The 25,603-nt window shown below is 38.8% G+C and overlaps 1 protein-coding gene across 4 annotated transcripts in view; it reads right to left on the minus strand.

Moving 5' to 3' along the window:
• Nucleotides 1–25,470, minus strand: part of PDCD1LG2 (programmed cell death 1 ligand 2) — a 61,878-nt gene extending 36,408 nt beyond the window's left edge. The window contains exons 1-3 of one of the 4 annotated variants that reach the window (XM_081066007.1): nucleotides 24,964–25,470; nucleotides 12,903–12,971; nucleotides 1,189–1,488 (exon numbers count right to left, since the gene is read on the minus strand). In XM_081066007.1, the coding sequence (XP_080922133.1) occupies nucleotides 1,189–1,488; nucleotides 12,903–12,957 (355 nt within the window). In that variant the 5' untranslated portion in view covers nucleotides 12,958–12,971; nucleotides 24,964–25,470. Of the gene's footprint in view, nucleotides 1–1,188; nucleotides 1,489–12,902; nucleotides 13,134–24,963 lie in introns of all 4 variants that reach the window. The other 3 variants (XM_081066010.1, XM_081066009.1, XM_081066008.1) reach the window with 3 other exon arrangements.
• Between the last annotated feature and the right edge of the window lie 133 nt (nucleotides 25,471–25,603).

Consider the following 25,603-nt stretch of genomic DNA (forward strand, 5'->3'; position numbering starts at 1 on the left):
CTACTACTGTTATCCCTTTATAAATAAAAATGTGAAGTTATGAAGGGTGAAATAAGCCGGCCAAGGTCACTGGTGAAAACATTCACCAGTGTCTAATCCTTCACCATCATGGTGAATGTCTAAACATTCACCATCATGTCTAATCCTTTCAGTTTGTTCTTCTTTGTACCAGACCATAAAGTCACACCATTGCTGCCAAGGTCACTGACTGGTCTTTCGGGACTGAAACCTACAGACCCACCAGAAGACAGAACAGAGAGGTCTAATGGGAAATCAGGAGGAGGCAGAGAAAAACTGACATAGTTTAACAGACCAGTCAATGAAGGCTGAAAAACAAGATGATGAACAGAGTCAAATCTATTCTTTTATAGTTGTTATAAGTCTTTCCCAAAATGACCTTTCTTAGAACAAACAAGAATTTGAAGATGCTCTTCAGATGTAGGTTCTTGGCTTATGTTGTGGTGGAGAGAGCCCTGAATCCAGAAGAATGGGGACAACTATTGACTTAACGGGACTCTCTCAGGCCACCCACTTCACTTCTCTGGACTCCTACGGCTTCATCGGCAATAGACGAGACTTAGATTAGAGTAGAGCTTTCCAAACTTTTTAGACTGACCCAGATTGAGGAAAAATATTTTACACCATGAGCCAATTCACACATACCCTCTGAAACAAGTTTCACAGAACAACACTCAGCCCTCCTATGTGATGCCCTCGGGCCTATTCTGTTCTATTCATTTTGTTCATTTAATGGGGAACAAAATACCCACCTGGTTACTACTTACTAAACTGACATTTTAATCCATTAGCGGATGGCAAATCATGGCTTAAAAAGTCTGAACTGGAGAAATAAGCTATTCTGAAAGAGTAGCTTAATAAACAAGTTAGTGTTGTTCCTTGTGAGAACTATGAATTAGGCACAGCCTATCTTTGGTACCCTTCCACCTTTCAGGACTCATTTCCTGGCTTCCTTTAGAACCCATTTATTCCTGCAACTCTTACCCCTGTTTACCCTAGCCTCAGCTGCTTTATACTCAGATGTCAAAAGATATTTCTGAACAGGTGCTTTTCTGTTCTTTGAAATAGCTCTGTCTCTTTAGAACCATCCTCCGGGCTTTTGCTTGAGCCCGCTTTAGGCCCTGTGCTGGAGAGATGCCTCCATGGATTCCAGTTCCTGAAACCACTCACCTTTGACTTTTAGCGTCAGATACTTGTAGTCCCAGGCGCCCCTATAAACGATCACGCAACGGTACTGTCCTGCGTCCCTCACTTGGATTCGGGGGAAGTGGAATAAGGCCTTCCCCAGGGGCGGCTTCTCCTTCAGCAAAGTGACACTGTGCAAGGATGTATCGTCGTCCACCTTTTGCAAACTGGCTTTTATGTGTCCAAACTCCACACCATCTCCAGTGTCAAAATCACACTCCACGGTCACATTGCTGCTGTAGTCTACCACGTACAGTTCCTTAGGGACCGACACTGTGAATAAAGCTGAACAGAAAACAAGACAATCTCCCATTGTCTACCTTCACATTTCAGTTGAGTACAGAGTGGGAGCTGAGGAGACGCAGCCTACCCCCACTTTCCAGGAAATACTTGTCATTATCTGGGCATTCGCTCAGGCTCCTTTCTCTCCTTCCCCTGGGCAAGAGTGGAATTCTTGATCCACTGCTCTGAGGTAGTTCTTTCCTCTTCACACTCCCCACCTGTGCAGCTGACTGCCCTCCTGCCACCTATTATCCAGGCTCATTTTCTTCATAAGGATCAAATTAGACCATTCATTCCCTGCAAAATACTACTTCCTCTCACCAGTGATAGCAATAATAACTATCACATGTTGAGTTCATGCTAGGTGTGAGGCTTCTGCTAACACGTGATCACAGTTAGTCTTCCCAGGAAACCAGCAAGGTAGAATTATCCTCTTTCTTAGAAACTGAAACTGAAACATGCAAAGGTTAAAATTGCACAGCTGGGGTCAGACCCAGGTATTGCTAAATCCCAATTGCTCTTAACCATGACACCAAACAAACCCACAGTAGAAATTTCTTTTTCTGTCAACAAGGGGAAAGGAAGAGTAAGTTATTATTAAGTGTATACCTATTATGTGCCAGGAACTGTGCTAAGCTCTTTATAATTACATCATTTAATCCTGAAAATATGACCACAAAATGTGTATTATCATTACCACTTTATAGTTGAGGAAACTGGCTCAAAGAGGTTTGATCCAGAACATACAAGTAGTGAAGTTAAATTCAGAATCAGTCAAGTGTTTGCCTTCAAAATCTGTAGGATTATAATCCACTGAAGCAGTTATTTCCCCAAATGTGAAGTACATGCCAGTAGAAGTACACAAAATTATTTTAGATAGGGCCAAATCAAAACCTAAAGAGAGTTGGATTATTCAGAGAGGAATGAATAATTCCTCTTCAATTCTATTTCAATCCTTCAAATTATATGTAATTTGCAACCACACTCTCACAATGGATATTTTTCCTTTTCATAAAATAGGAAGCTCCCAGGCAGATAGTAGTATCTGGGTAGATTTTAACACTACTTTACTTTCATTGCATTTATTTGTGCTCATATTCTCTATTTACCAGTACCAGTGATACTGGTTTTCCATTTACCACATTACACTATTTCGTTCAAAAAATAAAAGCTGAGTTGATTTAAAGAATTTTATAAAAACAATAGCATTGTGCTCACTTCGGCAGCACATATACTAAAAACAATAGCATAAAGTACCATCAACATGGCAAAACTAATGAAGGTAGTTATGCATGAATAAAGTGTGAGAACCTGTACAAATTATGCTTCTTCCATCACTGATGAATGGATATTCATTATGACTGAGGTACAGCAAGATCTTGAAGTAGCTTCTGAATCATGACAGAAAATTAGATCAAGTTATGTTCAGTAGACCTTGCTTCATTCATTCATTAATTTAATCAGTCAAATCAACCATTCAATCAATATTTGGGGAGGCTTCTAAGCATATGCCATTCGAGGAGTTGTTACCATATAACATGGTTTCTTTGGCACTTTTCATCCCCTCCCTCACCTTTCCTCAGCCTATTGCAGAAAGCTCTCCAGTGCTAAGGCATTGGCAGGGTATGTAAACAGCAGCCAGCATATGTGGAATAATGCAAAGCTTTTCTTTTCTTTTCCTGTCTAATATTATTGTCTGTGCAGCAAAGCATAAATAACAGGATCCATCACCCCCTCTTCCCCCCCCCCCAAAAGAAAACCCCAAGAAAACCCAAAACCATGGTATGGAAAAAGCATTGGATTTAGTGAAAGATGAACCTGGGTTCAAATTCTGACTGTATTGGGATTTTGGGTCCTTTGATCTTGATCATTCCATTTAACCTCTCTGAGTTTCAACCTCTTCTTTGTAAAGGTACAAGGCTAATATCTACCTCTCAGGATTGTGGTGAAAACTAAGAAAAATGGCACATGTGAAGTAGCTGATTTGAGCAGGTGACGGATAGTCAGCAAACATTGGTTCCTTTCTTTTGTAGCATGTTTTAATTCTTGGGTAAGTGGTAATCTATATATAGAATGCACTGCCCTTCATTATTAACCACAAAATTTTATTAACCAGGAAAGCTCATTCCCTGACCATCCTAGAACACAGATTTAACAGTGCAAGTTAATTTTTGAGTTTTCCGTTGCTTAAATGATTTGCATCGCAATTCTCTTCTGACTCAAAGATTTCCTCCTACTAGGCTACAAGTCGTTGACGGCAGTGACCAGGTTGAGTTTGTTTTGGTATCTCCAATGCCCGGCACCTACTAAGTTCCAGTTAAGGTTTTGGCAAATAAATGACAGAAATGAGGAAAGGGAGAAAAAAAGGATGAGCCTAACTATATTCATTTCTGTCTCCCTCTCATCAAAATGTAACTTTCCCAAGAGATCACACAAATTGGCATTCTTAATCACGACACAGCACACTTGATAGCAGGTGCTGTGCACAACTTGAGATTTATCAAAATGACTGACAAATTTATGTCTTGCCTCCAACCCCTGTTTTAACCACGACTAGAACATTAACAAGCTTTTCTAACAGAGATCCATGGTAAGGAAAGGAGTTACATCTACCCAGCATTCTTCTGTGCAGGATGGGGGTGGGTGCAGGCCTATAAAGTGCTTCTATGTAAAACAAAGTTAATCACACATGCATTTGTTTGGCCAGGTTGAGAGGACTCTGGGATGATGTATGTGAAAAGAGATGTTGTGCTTTTAAATTTCTTATATCATTCCATTTTGTGGAATCCAGTGAACACTTGTTACAATTCTCACACTGGGTCTCTCTCTCATAATGGGTCCCTCTTAAAGGTAGATCCCTTTAGGATGGGAATCATCTTCAAAGACTTGAGTTATTAAGTCCCTTTATAACTAAGACAGAGCCACCTGATACCAAATCCGCTCTGCCCTGAAGAATAGTATTTATTCATTTATTAAATATGTATTAACCATCTTCTATGTGCCAGGTTCAGGAATTTACGCTACTTTTACTCTTCTCATAGTACTTCCTTCTCTTATTTTATTACACATGATCAAACAGGAAAGAGGGAAGAGAAAAGGGGCTTGCAAGGAAGGTTAGTGGTTGAGTCTGAGATAACAAGAATTAGTTAGAGGACTTTGGGTGTGTCTCTACTGAATTTCATTAGCAAATTTATTTATCACATTTATGCTTTCTTCTCATGACAGGGAACGCCTGTAACTTCCTCTGGAACTCCCCATAGCATACAGCAGAACTCCCCTCTTCCCTGTCTGGGCCTTTGACAAAAATCTATTTACTGTTTGCTTTCCCCCTCTGCCTTGTACAGAGTATGTGTGTACAGGGGCTGTAGGTATCAGTATGCTACCTCTCAGACAGGTGACATTTTCCAGCTAATGTTCACAAGAGAAAAGAGCAATTAACAAACATGAATCATGTTTCTGAGTAGCTCAGAAAAGCTCGAAGATTAATTGGGGAGGCTTCTAAACATGTTAATGACCTAGGATCCTTTAAAATTCAATTCTAATTATTTTGTGAGGCCAGCATCAATTTTTCTTTTTTTTAAATTTCCCTGGAAGCTTCTAATGTGCAGAGATCATTGAGAACCACTGGTTAGACAAAACACTTGCTCTTGCAATCATGTTTTATCTTCCTGCCATTCAAAGTGTTGTCCTCAGCTGCACCTGGGATCTAGTTAGGAATGCAGAATGTCAGGCCCTGCCCTAGAACTAGAGAAGCAGAATCTGCATCTTAACATTGTTGGGGTGATTTGCATGCACATTAACATATGAGAAGTAGAGTTATAACATTGTTCTGTATTTGGACTGTTAATGGGAAGTAGACTAATAGTTAACACTTATTAAAGACAGTGAGCCAGACACTGGGCTAACCATTACATCATCACCTCATTTCATATTCCCAAAACTCTGCAAGATAGGAGTTACCACCCCCATTTTACAGATGGGAAAACTGAGGCTTAAAGAGGTGATACAACTTGCCCAAGGTCAAAAAGTGGTAGCTCATGGAGTTACAATTTAAATTTATATCTCTGTGTCTAGGAAGCCTATACGCCTAACAACTCTACAGATATGACTATCTATCCACTGGCAAGTATATACAATATCCATGAATGTGATAGATATACTTCTCAGCTTTATGCTAAGGAAAAGACATTTGTTTTCTATTTTTATATGCCATGTGGTTAGTAAATCAAGCTTCAACCTAGCATTGAACTTCTGAAATTATCAGACAAAGGGGGAAATTGGAAAGTTTCCACCCTTGCAAAATTAAGCAGACAAAACAAGTTTTTCCCATTCATTTGGGTTTCTTGATTAAATTAAAGGGTAAAGGACTTGGCCAGGGCATGAAAAATTCATATATACAGGTTCTTTAGACAAATTAAAGCAGCTGCCTTGAGTAATGCTGGAAACTTTTTAAAAATTTATATAATATATACATACTTTAATATTATATTGGTCCACTGAGCACACATAATTTAACAAGAGATAAGAATCTATGTAATCCAGTTAAACATACATAAGATTAGGGTACACAAAATGCTGGAGCCTTTTTGAAAGTTCTTGGGGTAACTTTGCATTTTGTTTGCAAGCAGGCATCAATGAGAGTTAGCACCTGTCACAGCTCCAGGAAACGCAAAATAAATCATTTGCATTACCTCCCAAGATAGCTTCCTCTTAAAACTAATTTTGTACATTTTTTTCCATTTAACAACAGAACCTTAAGTTTGTTCAGACTTCCTATCTAATGTACTTGAAAGGCAGGGGGCTACTTTACACAGACACAGTTTTCAGAGAACTCTACTTTCTGGTTTAAAATATAAACCTGCTCTGGGCACCTGTCTCATGCACTCCTCTTTGTAGGAACACTGCATGGAGACATTTCGTCTCTTAGAAATCCTTTTCCCAACCTGATTCTTCTGTTTTGTATACCTCAGGGGTCTTCAGAAGTAGTTTTTGAGACTGAAGATAGGGTAAGTGGGGTGACCCAGGGTGTGGTTCCTGCCCCACCGAGTGACCTCAAGCATCACTAAGATCATGAGCCCTCTAGTTTTTATCTATCTTTGGTGGATGAAGAAAGAAGGAAACATCAATGAAAAGCGTGAGATTGGGGTAACTCTCTCCTCTAAGACATGACAAAATACAAAAATAAATATTTCCCCTTAAACGTATTTGGGGTACAAGATGTCATTAGGTTTTGAAAACCTATTAAGAAAAAAATGAACTATAATGCTGCAATAATAAAAGAGTGTGAACTACATGGAAGGACATACACATAGATCAATAGAACAGAATGGAAAGTCCAGAAATAGACCCACACAAATATGGCCAATTGATTTTTGGCAAAGGTGCAAAGACAATTCAATGGAGAAAGGTTAGTCTTTTTAACAAATGGAATTGGAGCAGCTGGATGTCCATAGGCAAAAAAAAAAAAAAAAAAAAAAAAAATGAGTCTCAACCTATACTTCACACCTTACATAAAAATTAACTCAGGGTGAATTATAAACCTAAATGTAAAATGTACAACTATAAAATGTGTAGAAGAAAGTCTTTTGGAGCTTGGATTAAACAAAGAGTTCTTAGATATGACACCAAAAGTACAATCCATAAAAGCAAAAATTTATAAATTGAATATCAAATTAAAGTGTTTGCTCTGCAAAAGACATTGTTAAAAGTGAAAACATGAGCCACAGATTGGGAGAAAATATTTGCCTACCACATAGTTGATAAAGGACTTATATCCAAAATTATAAAGAACTCTCAAAACTTAATAATAAGAGAACAACCCAATTAAAATTGGTTAAATGATTTGAATACACATTTCACCAAAGAAGATATATATGGATGGCCAACAGGCATGTGAAAATATGCTTATCATCACTAGATATTAGGGAAATGCAAATTAAAACCAAATGAGATACTTACACACTTTTAAAATAAAGAAAACAACAATGTCAATACCAAGTGCTGACAAGGATTTGGAATAACTGGAACTCTCATATTTTGTTGGTGGGAATTGAAAGATGGTACAGACACTATGGAAATGTATGATGGTTTCTTATAAAGTTAAATATATACTTACCAAATGACCCAGCAACCCCTTTAGGTATTTACTCAAGTGAGATGCAAACGTATGTTCCCACAAATACTTATATACAAATGTTTATAGCAACTTCATTTGTATTACCAAAAACAGGAAACAACCCAAAAGTCCCTAAACTGGGGAAATGAATAAACAAAATATGGTACATACATACAAGTACAGTGGAATACTACTCAACAACAAAAAGGAATGAACTATTGGAAAATACAATAATATAAATGAATCTCAAATGTAGCGCACCTAAGCGAAAGAAGCCAGACAAAAAGAGTATTTAATGAATGATTTCATTTAAATGGTATTTTGGACAAGTGAAAACTACCGTGTTTCCCCCAAAATAAGACAGGTTCTTATATTAATTTTTGCTCCATTAGGGCTTATTTTCAGGGGATGTCTTATTTCTTCATGCACAACAATTTACTTATATTCAAATACAGTCATGTCATTTTCTTCTGGAACATCCTCATAACGTACTAAATGCATCCATCTGGCTGATGATCTTAACTGAGGCTTATTTTCGGGGTAGGTCTTATTTTCGGGTAAACACAGTATAAGACAGAGAACAGTGGGTACCTGGCCTTAACAGCGGAGGGAGGGTTTTTTGTTTGTTTGTTTGGCAAGTGATGGAATTGTTCTGAATCTTGATTGTGGTGGTGGTTATAATTTGTCAAAATTCATAGATATTTTTATGAAAAAGTAAATTTTACTGTATATCAATTTAAAAATAAATATTTAAAAAAAGGATTAAAATGTTTTCTGTTAATTATTTTAAATTAAAATTTATTGGGGTGACAGTGGTTAGTAAAGTTACATAGGTTTCAAGTGTACAATTCTGTATTACATCATCTATATATCCCATTGTGTGTTCACCACCCAGAGTCAGATCTTCTTCCATCATCAAACATTTGACCCCGTTTACCTTCATCTACCACCCCCCTGGTAACCACTAGTGGTATGAGTTTTTGTTTCTTTATTTGTTTGTCCTGTTCCTTTGTGGCTTTTAGTTTTATATCCCACATATCATTAGGTTCTCTACTTTTTCTGTGTGACTTATTTCGCTTAGAAGGATAATCTCAAGATCCATCCATTTTGTCGCAAATGGCACTGTTTCATCTTTTCTTATGGCAGAGTAGTGTTCCACTGTGTATATACACCACAACTTCTTTATCCAATCATCTATTGAAGGACAATTTGGTTGTTTTCAACCAAAGTGTTTTCTGCTAATTTTTACCTCAAACTTTAAACTATTATATAGATAACATAGGAACATCCACAGAACATACAAGTCAGGAAAGAGCTCATGATTAATGGTTTACTTGAGTTATACTCAGAATCAATATTCATCACAGTATTCACAATGTCTTTCAAGCATTAATCCAGAAAAAAAGTAAAATAACTGTAATTAATGTCCACCAAAAGCAGACTGGTTAAATAAATAAGAGCATGTCCAATGAAGTATATAAAGTCACTTAAAAATAAGGGATATCTGTATTTTCTGAAGGGACAGGGATAGAGTTATGGGGAGCATTTTTGGGAAGAGTTTATGTTGTTGAGCTGGGGCGAGTGAAGAATTTCTGGGAAGGCTGGTACAGTTCTATTTCTTGACCTGGGTGGTTACAAAAGGGTTCACCTTACAATAACATGACACTTTACATTTATTTTATGTGGTTCTCTGTATGTGTGGTATAAAGGTTTAAATGCAGAAATAATTTTAAGATATTAAGTAAAATGAATACTTAATATGAATACCATTCATACTTAATATGAATAATAAATACCAGTGCTTACTAAAACCCACTGCCCACCCCAAGAACTAGAACATCAGTAATGACATAATCTACTACCTCGATCAAAGGTATTCACCATCTAAATACTGTGTTTATGATTCTTTTGCTTACTTTTAGCTTTTTCACATATATATGTACATATATATATAAATACGCACACATATAGTTTATAAAAAGGACATTGTGCTTATGTCATCTTCTGTGCTTGATTTTTTGTTTTTCACTCAACATTATACTGCTAAAATTCTTAAATGTAGTTACATATTTTTGTAATTAATTTATGTGCATGCTGTATCATACTCCATTCTGCTAATACACAATGTATGCATTCTCCTGTTGATGGGCGTTTGGGTTGCTTTGCTTTTTTTGAAATGACTATCAATGGTGCTACAAGAATTATTTTTAAAACTTAAAAATAGAAATTTACACAGAGAGGGCAATAAAGACTTATATTGATCCAATTCATATATATATATATTTTCTTTTCAATAAGGAATGCGGGTCTGGGGATGCACAAGGGCAATGAGAGAAGGGAGGTCATCAGTCTGGCCACCCTGATAGCCATGGCTCCCTTTGGGCACTGGATGCTGTAGCCTGACTGCTCTCATGTCCTTTTAAAAGGATTCTTATATTAAAAAAATTACATTTTAATTATACATGTAATACCTCTTGTAGATTTCTTTTAATATACAAGTAAATGCATACTTTTTATATAAAGAAACACCTAGTAAACATACTAAATAAAATTTTCCTTTTTACCCTCATCCCAGATCTCTTCCCCTCTCCAGAAGTAAGCACCTAATCCGTCCTCAGATCCTTTAGCTGTTTTTTTGTTGTGTTTTCATTTTTTTTTCTTTCTTACTCAGGTAGCCTCTATATAAACCTTTGAAATTAAAACTCTTACATAAGGGAGACATGAAATGACAAAACTTAAAAAAAAATCATTAAGGAAAGCCATTCTAAGTTAGGCAAGTATTTAATGTTTGTTTGAACTTATTACCTGCATACTAGACGAAGTGTAATAAAAAAAATGGTGAATGTTTAAATAAAAGAAATTTATTACAGTAAAAGACACATTGCCATTAATCCCCCTCAAAATGCCCTCCCTTGCTTCAAATACACTTATCCCATCATTTTTGCTACTTTCTGAAGCAGTTCTGGAAGTCCTCTTCTATGAGTGTCTTTACTTCATCCTCTATCATGACAACGCTCCATGTCACATCATGACAACGCTCCATGTCACACATCACTTCGGGGATGGCAATTTGTGTCAGATAAAAATATTACAGTGTGTCCTCATCCACCTTATTCACCGGATCTGGCACCGTGCGACTTCTGGATTTTCCCCAAAGTCAAAATGACCATGAAAGGTAAACGTTTTGAATCAATTCAGGATTGATTGAGGCAGCCATGACAGTGCAACTAAAGACACTCATGAAAGAGTACTTCTAGAACTGTTTCAGAAAGTGGCAAGAATGATGGGATAAGTGCATTCGAAGCAAGGGTGATTAATGGCAATGTGTCTTTTACTGTAAGAATTTTTTAAAAATGTAAATATTCACCGTATTTTTTGATCATACCACATATAGAGAAGAATTCCAAGTTTGTAGAGAAAGTGAGATACAGTATGTTTGTAGTTTCCTTTTTGTTAATTCATAAATGTAATTCATCATATGTATTTTTGGTTTTCTGAATGTCCAAAATAAACATTTAATATATGTCCATAATCAAATTTAACTCCAAAAACCCATTCCAAAGTGGGCGCATTAGGATTATCTGCCATCTGATTACCATCATCATTTGTATCACAGTAAGGTAGAAAGGACAGTAGCTTTGTAGGAAGCTTGCCCATGCCAACTAGTAATGATGTAATATTGGGTAAATTAAATAACTTTTCTGAGTCCCAGTTTCCTCATCTGCCAAATGGTTACTGTGAAGATTAAATGAGATAACATGTAAATCTCCTAGCACAGTACTTGGAATTTAAAAAAGTCCTCAGTAAATATACATTCTCTTCCCTATGCCCCATTAGTATCCCTAACAGTTAGTGCCTATCTTTATTGCCTTGTGCTGCTTACCTTAGAAAAAAACGTACTTTCTCTGTAGAAAGACTCAGTAAGGGACAAAAAATGCTGCCTCTTGTTACCCTAGCTCACTCCTTTCCTAAGAGAAAAGTCAAAAAACAAAGCCAAAAAAACAGGGTCTCAGTGTTTTTAAGTTATAAACCCACAGAAGTTACACAATTCCCAAAGTTTCTCCTGAAGCCTCTAGACCTGTCAGGGGCCAGGGAACAGCCACTTAAGATACTTCTTTGACCCTTGCTTTTCTTATTACTTACTGGAAACTTAAAGCTCTTTTGTAGCAAGGCGGCATTAGCCCCTTTCACAGGCCTCTAAAATCTCAGCCTGGCACAGTGCCTTAGAAAGGAACCATGAAGTGTTGTTTGTTTTTGTTTTAGCTGGTATCACTGGGCAGGGCTGGAGTAAGCAGAATATTGGGTGTTCTCTAAGGTTGGCTCCAAGTCAACTCTGCTACCAGACCAGGCTGTTCAACCCAAGGAAGGGAGAGGAACATGATGGGTACAGAGCAGTTTGGGACCAGCTGGAAGGGAAGAGAAAGCTCTTCAAAAGCTTATCAGTGTCAAAGACATTTTTTGTCAATCAAAGGCAGAATGTCAGATGACTTCCCATGGGATTAGGGCTGCTATCTTCAAGGGCCTAATCTCCTGCTTCCACCTCTGTCTTCCTCTGTTACTTCCCAGTATTCACCCAAAATAACACACTCATTGTCCTGACTGCACACGTGAATGGAATGGTCTGAACTACCTTCCCCCCCGGGGAGAGCAACAAACTCTGAAACTGCTTCCTTCCTGCCCATCCACACCTTCCCGTACAAGTCCCTTCTTCAATATTCAAAGGCATAACATCAAGGTTCATTATTCATTTAGAAGTTACAAAGACTCTGATTTTCCAATTCAAGTAATCCACATTAACATGTGAACCACCAATGGCTGCCACTCTTGCTTTTTAGAAAAGGAACTCAAATGAATATTTAATAATCAGTAGAATGTCTGCAAGAAACTCTTTAGAGTAACAGAGTCCTCTAGTTGTCTCCCTGACCTCTGTCTCCTCACTCTCGCTGCCAGAAGAGAAGGGGACAGCTGCTTGGCACCTCACCTTGTGGGACAAACAGCCCATGCCCTCTTGTATCAGTTCAGAGGTGCATGGGCTGAGTGGTCCCGTCTTCTCGTCACCTCATTCATTGGAGAGTGGGACTACATGGACCAATATTCTCAGTCCCTGTTTCTGTAAGACAGGAACAAGGGCATGCACAAGCCACCATTTTTTTTTTCCCTTTTTGCTCTGCTTGTAACCACCAGTAATCACACTTTTTCTCAAAAAAAGCCTTCAGCCTAAGGACCACATTCTCATCACTGGCTTCAGGTAAGGGCCATCACCAGCTCCTCTTTCTCAGTCCCTCCCTCTGTTCGTTCTTACCTGTTGTCTGACGAAGCTGTGATTCCAGGCTCAAAATTAGCAGGAGGAGGATCATATTCTGTGTCGGATCTGAAACAGACAATTGAAAGTCTCAGAGCCTTCGGCAGATTTGCTGAGTCTCATGATTTGGTACTTTGCTCACTCTTGGAACAGGGAAATGACTTGTAAGCAAATCTTTGGGTGAGATAGTGGACCATGGTAGAGTGGAAAAAGAACTTCCAGATTGGTTTCCTGGAGGAGAGGAAAAATAGGGTAAGAGCAAGTGAGGAACACTGTATCCATCCAAATTAGAAGTTCGTCCTCCTTTTCTAATGGCCTTTTCTGAATACGAACCAATCCGCTGTGTCACCCACACCAGAGGGTATCTGCACCTCTTTGCCTCTCCCACGAAGCCTTCCACAGTGTCAGTAGCAGGCCCTCGCAAATCAACCTTGTCTGTCAAATGAATAAACCACACCAGCTCTTCCAAATGGACCAGAGCTCTAGGAGCTCAGTAGAACAGAGCTATATTCTCAATAAACACTTGATAGTTGACTGGGCAGGTAAAGGAGTCACGCTCTTTTGAGTGCTGTGACTGAGTTTGCCCATCACTTGAACTACGTGTCACTCAGAGGTTTAGACAGGAAGAGCAGAGCACTGGCTCCATCCCCTGGGTGCCCACCTTGGTCCTGCTCTACCTCCTATGCTTCCACCTTTGCTCACAGGTTTTTTCCCACCCAAGGACTTCTCAGGGTTGAAGGCCAAAGGGGCAGGATACATGACTGTCAGCTGTTTTGTCCTCCAAAAGGCTTTGAGAACTGTATTAGCCATGGAACCACTTCTTCAAGGGAAATTGGTTGGAGCCATCCATCTACATCAGGTTAAAGCAGAGCTGCTCTGAGGACAGTGGACAAAGCCAGTGGATGACCTGGATCAGAATGACATGATCTCATTTACATTTTTAAAAATGGACTCAGCTTTGGTTACACAATAGACTGTTTTGGGGAAAGAGAGTGGGTTGGGCAAGACTGAAAACAGCATGATCAGTGAAGAATGTTTTTGCAAAGATGATCATAGTTTGGCTCAGAGCTGTGGGCTAGTGGAGGTAAGATTGAAGCTTTTTTGTACTTTTTTCTTTGTCCTTTATTAATTTTTGAAGTATAAGTGACATATAATAGGATTGTGTGTGTGTCATGCACACGTATGTATATGCGTATACATTTAAAACACAGATGACTCAAAGTACAATTCAGTGGTTTTTACTATATTCACAGAATTGTGCAACTCGCACTGTCTAATTTTGGATCATTTTCATTACCCCAAAAAGGAGTCCCATACCTAGAAATTCCCCAGTTCCCCTTCCCTTTCCTTCCAGCCCCTGGCAACCACTAATCTACTTTCTGTCTCTATCTATTTGCTTATTCTGGATATTCCATATAAACGGAATCATACAATATATGGTCTTTTGTGTCTAGCTTCTTTCACCGAGCATAATATTTTCAAGATTCATCTATGTTGTAGCACATATGAGTACTTCATTCCTTTTTATGACTGAATAATATTCCATTGTATGAATATACCACATCTTGTTTATCCATTCATCAGCTGATGGACATCTGGGTTGTTTCCACTTGTTGGCTATTATCAGTAATGCTACAAATATTCATGTACAAGTTTTTGTGTAGACATTTTCAATTCTCTTGGGTATATATGTCGGAATGGAATTGCTGGGTTAAATGGTAACTCTATGTTTAACTTTTTAAGAAACTGCCAAACTGTTTATGACTTGCAAATACTTTCTCCCAGTCCACAGATTGTCTTTTCAGCTTTTTGATAGGTTCGTTGAAGCACAAATATCTTAATTTAACTTAAATGTAAAGCACAAATTGGTTTTGATGAAGTTGATTTATCTACAGAGGGTGCCAAAAAATGTGCACACATTTTAAGACATTTTGCCTTTTATTACTAGTGTTTTAGGTGTCATTTGTAAGAAACCACTGCCTAATCCAAGGTCAAAAAGACTTACATCTGTGTTTTCTTCTGAGAATTTTATAGTGTTAGTTTTTAGTAGGTCTTTGATGCATTCTTAGTAGGTCTTTGATACATTTAGAGTTAATTTTTATATATGGCATGAGGTAAGGCTCCAGATCGTTTTGCACATGGACATCCAATTATCCCTGCACAATTTGTTTAAAAGATTAATTTTTTTCCATTGAATTCTTGACACCCTTACCAAAAGTCAGTTCACCATAGATGTGGGTTTATTTCTGGACTCTCAATTCTATTCCATTGAACTATATGTCTATTCTATGTCAATACCACAGACTTGATTATAGTAGCTTTGTGGTAAGTTTTGAAATCGAGAAATGTGAGTCTTCCAATTTTGTTTTTTAAATTTGTGTGTGTGTGTGTGTGTGTGTGTGTGTATCTATTCTGGCTCCCTTGCATTTTCACATGAATTTTAGAATCAGCTTGTTCATTTACACACACACACACACACACACACACACACACACACACACAGAGCTGCAGTTTTGATAGGGATTACATCGAATCTGTAGATCCATTGGAGAATATAGCCATCTAATAATATTAAGTCTTCCAATCCACGAACACAGGTCTTTCCATTTATTTAGGTCATCGCTATTTAAAGAAGACCTGATGAGAATTGCTGACAGGTTAGATATATGGTTTGACAGAAATAGAAAAATCCAGGAAAACTACTTGGTTTGGGGCTTGAATCATTAGGGCAACAGAGGTACTATTTATTAAAATGAAGAAGGCTGAACGAGAAGCAGATTAGGGAGCAGAAATAAAGAATTGTGTTTAGTATATGTTTGATTTGAGATGCCGATTAGACATCTAAGCGAAGATGTTTAGTAGTCAGTTGGATAACAGGTGGTCTAGAGTTGGGGGTAGAGATATAAATTTGTGAGTCATCAATGTATAAGTGTCACTTACAGCCATGGGGCTGCATGACATCACCTAAAGAGAGATAGAGAAGAGGAAGTATTGAAAGACTGAGATGTGAGCCATTCTAACATTTATTGACCTTTGAGAGGCAGGCCACTAGCAAAGAGGATTGAGAGGCAAAGTGAAAAGGCAAATTAGCTAGGTCTTTTATTTTCTGTTTTCTGATGCTTTGACATCTGAGGCCTTGCGGACCCTGACTGGACTGCCCCACCTAAGATTCGCCAATTCCTAGAGATAGTAAACAACTCACATATGAGTGCAAATCAACCAATCCAGAGCCCACAGCTCCAACCACCTTCTTGACTGGGCTCCCACACTCTGTGCCATGACCCACCTGCCCTAATCACCTCAGGACCAGGTACCAGACAACAAAGGACAGCACCTGTGCCCCAGAGCCAATTATTCAAGCTAGCCAGTTCTAAGTCTGCTCACCCCACCTTGCCCATTCCTTCCTGTCCACTACACTTTCCTCTCCTCCCTTTGCCTCCTGTCTGACCCTGGTGCTACCCTGTTTGGCCCTCTGTGGTGTGGCATGCATGCCTCTTTCTCTTGGGATCTGTGAGTATAAAAAAAACCTATTTTTTCAATGACAGTCATCTTCTGATCTGTTGGCCTCACCATAGCTAAACAACAATAAAATCTAGATTTTAAAGCCAAATGCTACAAGGAGGGAGTGATCAGTTGAACCAAAAGCTCCTGAGAATTGAATTTGGCAGTATGGAAGTCACATCACAGATGACCAGATAAGTGTGGTTTCAGTGGATTTCGTGCTGATGAAAGCCTGCGTGGATTCCAAAGAAAATAGGAGGTAAGCATGTGGAGACAATAGAATATAGGTAACTCTTTAGAGAAGAATGCTATAAAAGGGAGAAGAGAAATGTGGCAGTAGCTAGAAGGGAATGTGAGGTCTGTACCCTGGCTTTTATTTTAAGGAGGGGAATATTACAGCAGGTAATAACTGGAAACAGAATTGAGGGCTTTCCATTGGGAAATGCTCAAGGCACACCTTAGCTAGAATTGAAGATCCCCTTCCTTATTGAAAATGCAAATACATCCATAAAAGATATCATCTTAAGCTGCACCTGCAGGCCTAGCATTTGTCCAGCATTCTTATTTCTAGAGTGCAAAAGGATAACACATAACGTGTAGTTCTGGCAACAGAAAGAATGACTGGCTCACCCAACACTGGCCTTAACTACTCCTCCTTCCTCGCCCATCCAAAGGGGCTTTCCTTGCATACTGTCTACTTGAGCCAACTGAGAGACAGACACGGTTGTAAAGGTACTTTCCAACCAGTAGCCATCTTTCTTCTATGGATAACATGCCCCATGCCATAGTTAAGAGCCCAGGCTCTCAAGTCAGACACATCTAAGTTCAAGTACTAGGTTTACAAATCGTTAGCCTCTAAAACCATGGTGAAAACGCTTTGTGCCCCATTTTCCTATAAGGACAATAATAATAACATCCATTTCAAGCCAAAATCTTATTTGTCATCTTAAACCTATTTATCTCTCATCTTGCAAGTCTAGTCTGTCCCCCAGTCCTGTTACTTCTACTCTGGATCCTTCTTGGATGATGCGTCCTCTTTCCATCATCCCACTGCCATTGCCTTCATTCAACTTCTTGTTATTTCTTCTTATACTGTAGCACAGCCTCCTCACGGCCATCTTTTCATTCTAGTTTTGCTTCCCTTTGTTCCATCATCCACTTACCAAGGTGGAGGATACAAATCTTGGCATCATCCTTGACTCCTTTCTTCTCTCACCTGCATCTGATTCATTGACACATCCTATAGACCCTCCCTTCAAATATATCTAGAATCTGACCACTTCTCACTTCCTCCATCTCAGTCTGAGCTATTATCATCTTTTATGGTGATTACTGCAATCGTCCGATAACTGGACTATATGATTCGGACCTTGCCTTCCTACAATTGATTCTCAACACAGCAGTCAGAATAATTCTTTAAAAATATAAGTCAAATCATGTCCGCTCAAAACCATTTGATGGCTAAATATTTCACTGAGAGTAAAATCCTAAGTCCTTCCAAAATCCCAGGTAAGAGTGGCCTCTCTCTTGAGCTCCATGCTTTAGAGGACCCCACTATGGCCATGCCTGTCCCTGCAGTGTAAGGTGTTTGCAGGGTGAGAGGTGTCTTCTGAAACCCTTGACCTCTCCCCACTCCTCATCACAATCTGGGTCCTTGGGACACTGGAATTCACTGCCCAAATGGCCCTAAATCTGCTTTGCGGCTTCTTTCCCACATCTATCCCCTCAAGGGCAAACCTTTCTGCCAGCGTGGATATCGTATCTGAGGACACTTTCTTTGCTCTTCTTGGTTGAGACCACCTTATGTATCATTGCAACAGCATCACCATTTCAGCATTCCCATTTCTCTTTATCCGTCCTTCTTTTCCAAAGCATTCATTACCATCTAACATACCATATAATGTACTTTTTATTATATTATTGCCTGCCAACTTCCATAAGAATGTAATCACTAAAGTCAGGAATCTTTGTTTTGCTTTCTACTATGGCTTCTGCCCCTAGAACTTCGTCTGGCAGTAAGTAAGCACTCGGTTAATATTTGTTAAATAAATTATCCCTTTACCTAGCAGAAAGAACAATCTCATGAACACTGCATAATTAAATCTGGCCATGCCACTCCTGCTTAAGAGACTTCATTAGCTCCCATTATTTACAAGGTAAAATTCTCCTTAACATGACCTTCAAAACCTTCCCTGATCTGGCCCCTCTTGCCTCAGCCACAGAAAAATACATGCACTTTCCATAACTGGGACCTCACAGTTCCTTTGAGCATTCTAATCTCTCACATTTGATCTCATCTCATTTTTTCCTAATCTTATTTTTGCTCTATCTCAATTTCTTCATGTGCTTAAAAATTATCTCAAGTAGGCTTACATTCTTATGTATTCGACACAAGTAAATAAGCCTTTCTAAGGAGTCTTAAGCTGTTCCTTTTACTTCAGTTGTATTTGCTACTCACGTCTAGTGCTAGCACTTAACTTATTACTGGTATGTTAACTTGGTACACTTCTGTTTTCCCTGCTAGAACACTCTTTATACTTTATTAGCTTCCTATAATTGTTTGCTGAATGGACAAATGAATGAGTGCTTGCATGTGACAATTTAGCGTCATACTCAGGAATCTGACACTACTGGCTCCCAGATGGCTCCTTCTCTACTAAAGAAACAGAAACCTAGATGTGGTTGTTTATTTTGGCCCCAAATAAAAAAAGAAGTTTCTATCAGTTAGCGCCACTCACAATGGAATGGGCTGTTAATTGGGTGGGGAAGTCATTATTCTGTAATTGTTTAAGCAAAGGGTATGTGTTGAAGCCAGAGTTTAAAATAAAAGTGATAAAAAGAGATAAAATGAAAGTGTTCAAACAACCATGTCTTCTCTTTAGTCTCTTTTAAAATTCATCTACTGTATATGCCTGTGTGGCCATTCATTTTTATCTTCATTATATATTCCTTATGTACATGTTTGTTTTTGCTAGGTGCCAACCAACAGAGGGTGCTCATTGTAGCTATCTTTTATCAGGCAAGGTGGCCTCTAATGAATACATTGGAATGTGAGTGGAACAAGTAGTTTGTCATCAAATGATCAATAGAGCTGAATTTCTTAATTTCTGGATACTTCCTAATGAACGTCTAGGTAATTCTTGGTAGTTCTCCCTATGAACATGTTGTAGTGGTTGAGGTCAAGTCATGATCTGAAATAGAGCAGAATGACATAAGATGTAAGATTTGAGAACCTTTTCTGATGGCTCCAACAAGAGCCAAAAGGGGCCCTCTCAGTCAGGAGTTGCTCAGGCTTGAGAATAAGTGATTTTGCAAAACATTTGCAAAACATCCAGATTGCTGCCCTGACTTTGCTCTTTCCCAGGCCACTAAGGAAGTTGCTTCTTTTGATGGCATGGTGGGAAAAGCTCTGATCTAAGCATCAGGAGACACTAGTTCCAGTCCTTGCTCTATTCCTAACGCCTTAGGAACTCACTCTTCCCTCTCCATAAAAGAAGAAGTGAATTAGGTGATTTCCAAGGTCCCTTCTAAGTATTACCTATGCAACTATTGGCCTTAAAAACCAATCTCAGCCATTTTGTTTCAACACAAGTAATATTCAAACGTATAACATCCCAAGATTTTTTATGAATCATGAACATTTTTATTTATTAAGATGTTAAAGCATGATTCCATTTTTAACTACCACAACTATTACTGGCTTACCAGCAACAGTTGAACACCAGGATTTAAGGTAAGTTAACACATATAAGACTTGTCTTATTCTTTTACTCCTCCTCTCTAAAAGACATTTTAGAAGGTGAGTGCAAATGACATCATGGAGATCATAAATGTTTGTTCCGTATGTGTACATAGATATAAAGCTAAATTTTTGATAATTTAGGCACTTTATTATTAGTAACACAAAACAAAGGGGATTTGCATAACCTTTGTTGCCTAGGTTCTGGTAGGGCAAGTGGCCAGAAATGTGAAATTCTGCCAGCCATGTTCTCATCTAGGGAAGAGCAGACCTGGAGAAATCCTCAAGAGTTACCACAGGTTCCTACTTCTACGAACAGTCTTCTTTTTTTTTCTCCCTCTGTTTCTCTATGCTGCCCAAAAGATTAAGCTCCACAAGGGCAGGGATTTCTGTTTTTATTTCTTGCTATATCCTCAGCACCCTAAACAGTTCCTGCTTCATGATGGATCCTCATTAATATTTGACTAAATCATGATCCTGTGTGCTCCAAGATCCATAAATGGCCCTTCTGACACAGTGATATTTGGAGGGGTGGAAACTGGAAATCATCAAGTTCTCTAATACCTGGAGTTCTTGACCAAACTACAGGCAGTGAACAGGATGATTATGGGTCCTTGGACAAGGTATGTGAAAAAATACTTTGTAAATGGCAAAGCATTCTTCACATTCATTCTCATTATCACTCATGATGGTGCCTGGTTATCTTTGGTTTAAAATTCCATGAATTCTTAATCTGAATTCCTTTTACGAACCCATGAAGATCTTACCTGGTAAAAGTCTACCCAGTCTTTAAGACTCACTCAGGGACCCTCCTTCATGAATCTTCTCCCTGAGCCTCCCAAACAAATGTTTGCAAAACTGTTGTACCTCTCGTGGTACTTTTTGTCTGCCTTGTACTTAATGGTTTATGTCCAGCTTTCTCCTTAGTAGATGTTTAGATCTTATTCTGCTAATTTCTACATAAGAAGTACTAATAAAAATTTATTTAATTGTGTTAGGGAGTTGTATTTTTTTGAAAAATCAAGAAAACTTTCATAAATTCTAAGAAGTTTGTAAGCAGAAAATGAGGAAAGCTTTTCCAAGCAAAATTTGTAAGAGGATCAAAAATCATAATGGGTGCTAGAATTTCACTTTCTGGTTGCTCGAGGCCAAGCTTCTTGACAATTCACCTATCTGCTGAAGTCTATTTGTGAACTGATAGATGAAATGAAATTCATGGTGCTACACTAATGTACAGAGGTTTTAATTCTTTCTTTCTTTTATTTGGGATATTTACTCTATATTTACTATGTGCCATGCTCTGGTGTGCAGGGGTAAATAAAACAGTAACAACCAAAGCTTTCAAGAATTCTTTGATTTTAGAATAACCAAAGCATAGACATTTTATGGAAATAAGAAACTTAGCAAATAATTCCTTTGTGTAATAATAACCAGCATAAAGGATTGTGTTTGTATAACACTTGATTTTTTGCTGAACATTGTCAGTCTTTATCTCATTGGGCTCTGTAAGTGCGTAATACAGCAATGGGTATCTATGAAGACCTAGATAAATACATACCAAACTGAATTGCAATACCTAAATTAATTACTGTTTTTGAAGCAAAGTACCTAAGACAGGAATTGTAATGGGCAATGTTTTAAAATTTGAATTTGAATGCCTTTGGGCAGCTAAAGCAGAGTTTGCCTCAGGCCCTATCACTCTTTATTATGTCTCACCCAGTGGGATTCACACATTTTTATTACCTACCAGTCCCTACTAGACATTTGAAATTTCAGGGGATCTTAACCATAGTGGCTCTGCTTTCAGAGCAGGATGAGCAATCTTTCAGTATAATTATCGCATCTCTAAACCATCCTCAGCATAGATAGATTATCTGTAGCCTTAAGATGCTATTCTGGTCAATTTAACTTAAGTTCATATTTAACTTAAATTCAAATTGCATCTCAACTCTTTAGTCCATAAACACTACACTCCCACTTTTTGCAAATCTTTGAATTAGAGTAGAAAACCAACAGAAGTATTTGTCTAAGAAAGGGTCCCTGCCCTTCAGGCATTATAACACCAGTCAGGTGGTTGAAACTTGTACACATGAAAAACAGCAATAAGTGGTGTAAAAGGTTTTGCATAAAAATGCAAAAATCCTGGAAGTTGACTGGATGAAGGGAGACTTCCCAGATGGGTAGAATTTGAACTATTTGAAGCACTGTAGGATTTGAAGCACTGTAGGACTTGAAGCACTGTAGGATTTGAAGCACTGTAGGATTTGGAGAATTGGAGCTATTTTTGAGGACAATGCAAATGGCCCAGAAGCAAAAGTCTCAGAGGTGCAAACATACAGGACATGTTGAGGGGGGAAATCATAATAGATGCATGACTTGGCTGGAAATGTAGATTGAGATGAGAATGTCCAGGGCTCAATGCCAGATAAAGCTACCAATAGAAGACAGTGACAGTCACTCAAAAACTGAGTGACAATACTATAGGTGTATTTGAAAAATATTAAATCTGTTTTTTCCTTTTTTTTTTTGTTTTTTTACCAGTATGGAGAGTGGAATTGAAGGCCGGCCACTCAATTAGGGACTCACTGCATTCATCCAGCTGTTTTGATAAAGCCCCTAATTTAGGGTCAGAAAAAGGAAGAAATGGAGAAGAAGAAAAAAACTTAGTAAGATAATTGACAGGACCATTGACAAAGTAATTGACAAAACAATTGATAAGTGATTAGCCATACAGGAAAGAAAGGGAAGCAACTAGTTGACTGCAGTTTTGAGGCAAGGCTATCAAGACAATATTGATGCCATGGGGGTTGCAGGGGGGGTCGTGGGGGGTGGGGGTGGTGGGTGGGGGGGTGTGGGGGGGAGGAAATATAAGATCAAGAGCTGAGTTTTAGAGGAAAGACAACGAGTTGGATTTGAGTCATGAAGTAATGTCAGGCCTTCAAGAAAAATGTAGGGTGTAGAGTTTGGGACATAATTCAGGGCTAGAGATAAAGATAAATTAATTGTTTCCAATATGGAGATGTTAGTTGACATTGGGGAATGAATTAACTCTCTGGGGGGAGGGGGGAGAATATGAAAAGAGAGAATAGAAAGAAAAGGTCTGAATACTGAGGAATGCTCCCCAAATTTGGAGAGCAGAAGTAGGAGAACAAAGACGGAAGAGAAGAAATGGTCTTCCTCACAGTGTCTCAGACCCATCACAGTCTGAGTAGGAGAAGCTCCTCCATTAGTGTCTCAGACTCAAGGGAGGAAAATCCCAAGAAGCAGAGGTGGTTGATAATAGATAGGTCTGGAGAATAAGAACTAGGAATCATCCCCCAGGGGTTTTAGAGAGTACTGAGTTGATTGGGCTGGATAACCTTTCAGATTCCTTCAGCTATCCTGCAATTCTGTGAGTTGATTTGAAGATTAAGGGAAACACAAATGATTTACAGGAGCCCTGCTCCAGTGAGCAGGATGCGACAACAGGAGGTCAAGCTCTAGTTGCCTTGTTATAGGGCATCCCAAGTATTCAGCAGTTAAAGCACATGGTATATTTGGACATTGCCATGTGGAATAAAAATGACACACGAGGATCATTGCCCAATGCATTGCAAAGCAAGTCAACTGAAACATGACTTGTAATACCATCTCTGAAGACATTTGCACCATCTCCTTCTCAAATCAATTCCAAACTACCCCCTGTATATTAAACAAACCCTCCACATCTGGTGGTCCACCTGCCATTTCATCAAATCAAATAATTCAACAATTCAACAAGCACTCAATGAGCATCTATGTGTATTGTAAGGCAGTGTACTAGGCACTTGGGATTCAGAGAACCTAAAAGGTGTGGTCCTCGCCTATGAGGAGCTCCAGTTTAGTGGAAAGGTTCACAGACAGGAGAAATCCAGGGAGAAGACACCTTGAAGCCATAGACAAGGAAAATCCTGCTGATCGTGAGAGTTCAGGTAATGAAGGTGAATAAACCAGTCCCAAGTGGCAAGAGTGATATGGTTCCTCCATTCATAGACTCTTAGGCTTGGGAGGGAGCGTGGAGAACACCTGTGTCTACTTGCATTTGACTCCCAATACAGTTACCTAATTACTGCTCACACTGAATATTTTTACTGTGCATTTTGTTAATGTATGTCTATCATTCCCTTCCACAAAACCATAGAATTTCAAGGACAGAAAACCTAATGAATAGGCAATTTCACTCAAGCTTCACCTCCTCACTTCAACCCTCTCTCACATGAATCCATTGTCATCTCTTTCCTACTATGCACACCCAGATGTCAAGCAATAAATAGGAATAGCTGCAATTTTCTTTCATTTTGCTAACCTTTCTCTCATCGTTTTATACAGAACAATAAGCCTTTTAGTAGGCTCCAGATCACGAGTTAGTTAAATAATGGTTGCTTATAGTATAAATTAATGTAATTATAGTTTTGATTTTTTTTTTTTTTAAACAGCTTACTCTTAGAGCATAGCCTGTAAACACAGGCCAGCTGGAATGTTGGCTGCCTGCCAAACAGATGACTACAAACAGATGTCAGACGTAGGAAAACAAATGTTTTAGTTCCATTAACCCTCCAAAACTTCTACACTGAGAGACACTCTTAAGAATAAATTTTTTTTTTCAGTACACATTTATTTTGTGCAGAAAAATATCTCACCTTATAAAACTGCCCAACAAGCAAAATATGTGTAGGCACAAGCAAGAGAAATCCTATGTTGGAGACAGGAGAAAATTAGTGTATGTGTGCCCCGGAGCCTAGTTTCTGAGGCAGAATTTCTCCTGCCTCCAATGATGTGGAGAGAAAGTGTGTCTACACTTACCCCACTGGGACAGGCTCGTCGTTTTCTACAGCACCAGCTGAATGGACCAGAAAATCTCAATGCACTCGGTACTCACGTCAGGTCTTGGCACAGCTCCTCAGTCAAAGATGAAAAAGAAAACAACAACAAAATTTCCCTTTTCCTCAGATTCCCTCATAAAAGCCAATTCAACAGTCAAAACAAAACAAAGATGTAAAAAAAACAAAAACAAAAACAAAACACCGAGGCTGCTGCCTATACCACTGCAACAACGGCATCTCCAAGCCAGGATTCTTTCTAGTTGGCAGAGAGCCCTTCAAAGATGGATAGTAAAAAGTTGTCAGATAGTGAGAATCAGTATATTAAACAAGAGGAGAAAACATATCTTCTCCATCAGCCAGCTCAGGGTTCCTTGAACATGAGAGTAATTCAAACCAGAACTGTCTTCTGAGGAAATGACTGAAGCCCAGCCTACCGAGAAGTTTTGGTTTTGCTTTCAGCATTGCTTCTCTGCATACAGATACCCCCCTGTGATTGTGCCTGTGGGGAAGCTGGTGCAACGTTAGGGGTAGAAGAAGGGGAGGGAAAGACGAATACCAGCATGTTCCAGTTAGGTGCAGAAACTGTACACAGGTATCTTTCTTTATTTCCTTTGGCTGCC

The sequence above is a fragment of the Rhinolophus hipposideros genome (assembly GCF_964194185.1).
Source record: "Rhinolophus hipposideros genome assembly, chromosome: 11".
NCBI classification, from domain to species: Eukaryota; Metazoa; Chordata; class Mammalia; order Chiroptera; family Rhinolophidae; genus Rhinolophus; species Rhinolophus hipposideros.